Source organism: Oryctolagus cuniculus, chromosome 21 (assembly GCF_964237555.1).
Source record: "Oryctolagus cuniculus chromosome 21, mOryCun1.1, whole genome shotgun sequence".
Taxonomy (NCBI): domain Eukaryota; kingdom Metazoa; phylum Chordata; class Mammalia; order Lagomorpha; family Leporidae; genus Oryctolagus; species Oryctolagus cuniculus.
The window spans coordinates 25,685,003-25,691,411 of NC_091452.1; the positions used below are offsets into that span (position 1 = coordinate 25,685,003).

Genomic DNA, 6,409 nt, shown 5'->3' on the forward strand with positions numbered 1-6,409 from the left:
AACAGGTCTTTGTGGAAATCCAACTTGGCGTTTCCCCAGAGAACTCGCAGGAATGGAATCTCAGTTATATGGTCAGCATGTCTCTCCCAGCCTACCTGGCCCAAAACTATGCTGCCAGCACCTCAGGCTCTGAGGGGCACATGCATTTCTGCCCTGAGGGCTCTCTCCTCAGTGTTTCCAGGACAAGGGAAGGAGGACCCACACTGGGTGACACCAATGCGGCCATAGCCTACAGGACCTGCTTGCCAAGAGACCGCTCCTAGCACTCACCCACCTGAGGGTCAGGGATCGGGCAATGGGTCCTGCCCAGTGCCCTGAGGGCTCTAGGCCCTGGAAAAGCACTGAGGGGGCCACTGCACTACCAACAGCTCATGATGCTCAATACAGACACCCTCTGCCCTCAGTAGGAGCCTGGAGGGACACAAGAGTCCAGAGGGGATCGGCAGCCTTTGCTGGGGCCACTTCCTCCCATGTCATCTGCACAATGTGCCACTCCTAAGGCCATCTTGGCAAACTCCACCCCTAGCCTGGGTCCTGGACACACCCATCTCCAGGCCCTGCTCTCTATGATGCGCACCCCTAGCAGCAGGTTCTGTGACACGTGCCCATTCTGTGACCACTAAGGTTCTGCAGATGTGGCATTTTGGCCTTAGCCCTTCGGAGCGATAGCAGCCAAAAGTGCTTTGGGAAGTCTTCATAGTATAGAGACTCACCAGCTTCTTTTCAAAAACTTTGGGGAGCAAATTTTGCCCCCCTCACCTGCCCCAGCAATGGGGGCTGACCACCGACCTAAGGGGCCCCCAGGCCCAGGTCGGGGTCACACTCCTGCCTCTGGCCCTGGACCAGTTGGTCCACGGGCAAAATACCATAGGTCTTACAGACCAAAAGTCAGACAACCCAGTCTGATGATAAGAAAACTCAGGGCCATCGTGGCACTGCTGACCACTCTCTGCGGGCTTCAGACTCGACAACGCGTGTGCTCCAACAGAGTGAACATCGGTAAGGCCAGGATGCCACCACCCCCTAGGCTAGGTAACCTGATCATCATGGAAATCTGAAAGCCTTGTAGGGGAGGTGTGGTAGAAGTGCGGGGAGCACGTGTGTGTGCAGTGCTGTGGTGCAGTGGGCTCAGCCACTGCCTGCAACACCAGCATCCCAAAGGAGTGCTGGGTTGAGTCCCAGCTGCTGCACTTCCAACCCAGCTGCCTGCTAATGTACCTGGGAAGGCAGTAGAACATGGCTCAAGTACGTGGCCATTTTGGAAGGCACTGGTGAAGTGCCAGGCCCCTGTCTGGCCAGCTACCTTGCCAGTTGTGGTGGCCATTTCAGGGTCAAGTCAGAAGTTGGAAGCTCTCTTTTGGTTTTCTCATTCCCCAACTCAACCTTTACACATAATACATTTGTAACAGAAAGCAAAAGCACTTTGGGAGGTGATGCTGAGGTCACCCAGGTGCACAGCAGTTCACATCCTTCCTGCCTTTTCCTTTCTAGGACCTGTACTGAGCACGCCTGATCCTACCAGACGAACCGGCAATGGAAGGCGGAGGAAGCAAACCTGCAAAGTACATCATCCAATTATCCAGGATATGGACACTTTACCCCCTGATACTCCTCCACAGGAGGAAGCCATGGACATCTCTCCCCCTATACTCCCCAATGGGGGGTATCAAGGGACACATCACCCCCATATGTTCCCTGAAAGGAGAGAGCTATAAACAACTCATCCCTCTCTGCTCCCCTACAGGAAGAAGCCATGGACACTACTCCTCCATACACTCCACCTCGGGAGGAGGAGCCCATGGACACCACGCCCCCATATGAGCCACCAGAACTGATGGACACCACACCGCCATATGAGCCACCAGAACTGATGGACACCACACCGCCATATGAGCCACCAGAACTGATGGACACCACACCACCATATGAGCCACCAGAACTGATGGACACCACACCGCCATATGAGCCACCAGAACTGATGGACACCACACCGCCATATGAGCCACCAGAACTGATGGACACCACGCCCCCATAAGAAACATCTTGGGCGGGTCCACACCTCCCCATGTTCCACCACGGGAAGAGTCCAGGGATATCACACTCCCAACATTCCACCATGGGAGGAGCCTATTGACCCACACCCTCCTGTGCTCCCCCATGGGAGGAGTCCCTGGACACCACAACCTCCTAAGCTCCACCAAAGGAGGAACCAATGGATACCACAGTGCCATAGGCTCCTCCTCCAGTGTAGTGCCTGGACACCACACCCTCCTACGCTCCACCAAGGGAGGAACCAATGGATACCACAATCCCATAGGCTCCTCCTCCAGAGGAGCCCATGGACACAACACCAACCTATACTCCCCCTCCAGAGGAGGCCATGGACCCTTCACCCCCTAGTTTCCAGCATAGTCCATGGAAAGGTCAACCACGTCTCCTGCCCTCTGTTTTCCTCCTGCTGGTCCCAGGGGCAGTTTTATGCCTGGCCTTCCCATCTTTCCTTGCATCTTCATACCCAGTTTCCCAGCACCTATGGATATAGACCCTCCCGCGTGACCCTTCCTCCCTCCCCTCCAGGACATGGCACAACTCTGCTCCCAGGCAGCTCCTTTCATGGCCTCCAGCTGGCTCCTCACCACACAAGATTCTTATTTAATATTAAACACCATACTCGTTCTGTTTTTTGTGTCTATGCTCTGTAGATCCAGTGTGAGAAATGCTGGCTTGTGTGAGTGCTGACAGGAGGTCAGATCCTATGGGAAAATGTTCCTGTGGTGCAAGAAACAGGGGCTGGAGGGTTGGGGGCTAGGGAGTAGAAGGAGCCAAAGGCCATAATGACTCCTCCTGAGCAGAAAAGCTGTGGCTGATGGGCCGGCACCTGTGCCGGCATAGTGGGTGAAGCTGCGGCCTGCAGTGCTGGCATCCCATATGGGTACTGGTTCAAATCCTGGGAGCTCTACTTCTGATCCACCTCTCTGCTATGGCCTGGGAAAACAGTAGAAGATGGCCCAAGTCCTTGGGCCCCTCTACACACATGGGACACCTGGAAGAAGCCTCTGGCTTCTGGCATTGGATCAGTAGAGCTCCAGCCTTAGGAGCCAACTGGAGAGTGAACCAGTGGATGGAAGAACTCTCTTTCCCTGCCTCTCCTTCTCTCTCTCTGTAACTCAGACTTTTCAATATATGAATAAATCTCTAAACGAAGGAAAAAAAAAAGCTATGGCTGAACTTAAGGGATGGGGCCCAGGATCAATGAACCCAGGAAGGGAGGAGACAGGAAGGGTCATCCTGGCTATGGCAGCCACCACTTCTCACCTCCTCTCTGAGCTGCAATTGGCTGGATCTCCCCTCACACACACCAGCAGTCTACACTCTACACATTCACACCTGGTCCCTTAGGGAAATCTACACTCACAGCTCAGCCAGAAAGCACACATCTGGCATCGAAGCTCACAGGCCACGAAGAACAGAGGAAGAAAACTCATCGCCCCACAATAACCAAGGACAACCGTAACTCTAGGATGTCACTGATTCCCGGGTGATCTGATTGTCAACATGCGGAGATGTCCTCCTTGTTGCTCTTCCATTCAGATTAGGAAAGGGGAAGCAAAGAGACTATTTGCAGGAGAAACAAGCTAAGTTAGAGTCCCATTTTCCAAAAAAGGATTAATTGATTTATATCTTTTAACCCACAAGTACAAAGCATATCAATAGTCACTCCCAGCCATGCCACAAGACAAAAGCTGAACACCTGAAGTCACCAACTCATCTTGTATCCTACAGAAAAGTGAGGTCACTGGCAAAACACACCTTCAGAAATTGCCTTGACTGTCAGATACAGAGAATCCCAGCTTAACTGAGCACAGGCCTCTGCTGGGGCTCAAATGTAGGTAGGGAACACAGACTGTAATAGGTCAACTGCTGGGGGCACAATGTGCACATGCTAGAGAGGAGAAAACTCCAGGGAGGGGGCAATCTTTTCTAAAAGAAGAGCTAACAAAGTTTTAAAAAACTTATTTTCATTTTATTTGTTAGGAGAGCTGCAGAAAGAGATGGAAACAGCCATACTCAGATCTTCCTTCCTATGGCCCACTTCCCACATGCCTGGAATGCTGTCGTCTTCCTTCTTGCTCTCTCTCACACAAATCAAACCCCAAACCATGCTGCATAACCTGGAAATCTCTAGGAAATACCAAGTCCCACATACATGCCAGTGCAGGTGCATCCCATCAATCTGTGGCCTGGACTTCTCAAGACATCAATCTCATCATAATCAAGTCAGGTCTAAGGAGATAGGCATTGCAGTACAATAGATTTGCCATCTGCTTGGGAAGCCCCCATTCCATATTGGATTTCCTGAGATAGAGTCCCACCATTGCTTCTGATCCAGCTTCCTGCACATGTGCACCCTGGGAGGCCCAGGTGATGACCTCAGTGCTTGGGTTCCTGTCATTCATGTGGGAGCACAGGATGGAGTTTCTGGCTTCAGTCAGGCCCAGCCCCACCTTTGTATTTGGGAAGTGAATTAGCAGATAGAAGGTCTTGAGATCTCATTCTCTCTCTCTCTCTCACTCTGTGTGTGTCAGTGTGCATGTGAGTGGGTGTGTCTAACTTTCAAAGTAGTAAATGGATTCTATAAGAAAAACATGAAGAGTCTGAGACTAAATTCTGGATGTAGTGTTGGTACAGAAAACAGACATGTGGGTACAGCTAAGGAATTTGAATAAACTGTGGCCTTTAGTGAATAATAAAGTATCAGTGCAGGTTCACTGATGGCAATAAACACACCACACTAAGGAAAGATGTCCATACGAGCTACTTCCAGCAGTTCCTTTATGAAGGGACTTCAAAAGGTCATGGAAAATGCACATTATGAGTAAACTGACACATGGACTTAAATTCTTTCTGCAACAAGGTAAATTCAGCTTTTCTCTCATTTCCTCCCCAAAGAGTCTGAAGTTATCTCTCCTGGTTTCACATTGTGATCTTTTCCTTGCCACTGGGATGCCCATTCACCAAACCACCTTCAGGGCAAATATCTATCAAGACCAAGGCTGGACCTCTCAGGAGCCACTCCCTGAATTCCTTATCACTGCACATGCATCCCACTCACAGGAATTACTACTGTGCTCAGAGGATTCAACCTTCTCTCTCATACTCCCTATTTTCCAGTCCCTGGAATAAAGATCTAAGGACTGAATGCTTTAACCCTCGGACAACCACACTGAATGATCCTGGGTACAGACATAGGGACATGTCAAAAACAAAGCACCACCCAGAAAAGCAAGGGCCTGGCTTCACCAGCAAGACACAAGGAGGTCTTAGCTCAGCCCTTAGCACTCGATTCTGTCCATCGTCCTGAACAGTTTCACACCTCTGCACATTTGTCCAAACTCATCTCTACCAGGGGACAAACACTGCTCCCCAGAGCACACAGGAAACAACCTGACAGCAGACAACAAGGGCCACACCACAAGGAAGCTGTCATCCCAGAGCAGCTCCTTTGTGTCGAGGCTTTGCCAGCAATACCAACTTCAGTTCCTCCTCCCTCCCACCTCACTGACAGGAGGGTGCAGTTACAAGTTCAGCTGACAGATAAGAGTATGGATTCCAGACCCCCACCATGAGATAGGTACTTGGTGGCTCTGGGCCTCAGTGTCCCACACGTCAACTGGGGCTACTAACAGTCTCTGCAGTACAAACAGCTGCTGCCTGAGCTCTGCTGCTCCCATTGCTATTCCCATCCCATCCCTATTTGAAAGAGGAAGGAAGGAGAGGTCCTAAGATCCTGGCTCATGGCTTCAGATCGGCCCAGCTCTCACCAGTGTGACCATTTGGGAAGGGAACCAATAGATGGAGCATCTCCAGTGGATGGAGTATCTCAGGATCACCCCCCACCCCTTAATATTACTGTGCCTCTCAGACAAATAAATAAAATCTTTAGACAGAGATCAAGATGCATCTCTTTTGCAGGTTCACCCTGCAAATATCCACAGCAGCCCAGTTGTAGCCAAGCCACAGTCAGCAGACATGAAGGCACTCTGGGTCTCTTACCTGAATCACAGTCAACCAACAGCACCCAGTACCACCTGCTGCCTCCCAGGGTACACATCAGAAGAAAATTAATCAGAAGTGGGACAGGAACTCAACCCCAGGCACTCTGACAAGGGATGTGCATGTCCCAAGCAGCATCGGGTGCTGTGCTGAAAACCTGCCTCTTCCAATATCTGTGAAGGTGACCCATTTTTCTTCAGTAAAGAAGTGGAAGAACTGAGCTGGCACTGTGGCATAGTGAGGAAAGCTGCCACATGTGGTGCTGGCATCCCCTAAGGGCACTGGTTCAACATCTGGCTGTTCTATTTCCAATGCAGCTCCCTGCTTTTGCACCTGGGAAGGCAGCAGATGACAG

The 6,409-nt window shown here is 51.1% G+C and overlaps 1 protein-coding gene across 1 annotated transcript; it reads left to right on the plus strand.

The window, feature by feature from the left end:
* Positions 1-627: 627 nt before the first annotated feature.
* Positions 628-2,682, plus strand: LOC138847386 (amyloid beta A4 precursor protein-binding family B member 1-interacting protein-like). The gene is made up of 3 exons (XM_070065868.1): positions 628-999; positions 1,492-1,562; positions 1,745-2,682. The coding sequence occupies exons 1-3, from the start codon at positions 771-773 to the stop codon at positions 2,033-2,035; spliced, it is 591 nt and encodes a 196-aa protein (XP_069921969.1). The 5' UTR covers positions 628-770; the 3' UTR covers positions 2,036-2,682.
* Positions 2,683-6,409: the final 3,727 nt, after the last annotated feature.

What these genes read in the sequence shown, in the direction of transcription:
- LOC138847386 (XM_070065868.1), top strand. Translation starts at nt 771, where the DNA reads ATGGGGGCTGACCACCGACCTAAGGGGCCCCCAGGCCCAGGTCGGGGT. An exon ending in CTCCAACAGAGTGAACATCG is followed by an intron (nt 1,000 to 1,491) that starts GTAAGGCCAGGA and finishes TTTCCTTTCTAG; the next exon opens with GACCTGTACTGAGCACGCCT. An exon ending in GGAGGAAGCAAACCTGCAAA is followed by an intron (nt 1,563 to 1,744) that starts GTACATCATCCA and finishes GCTCCCCTACAG; the next exon opens with GAAGAAGCCATGGACACTAC.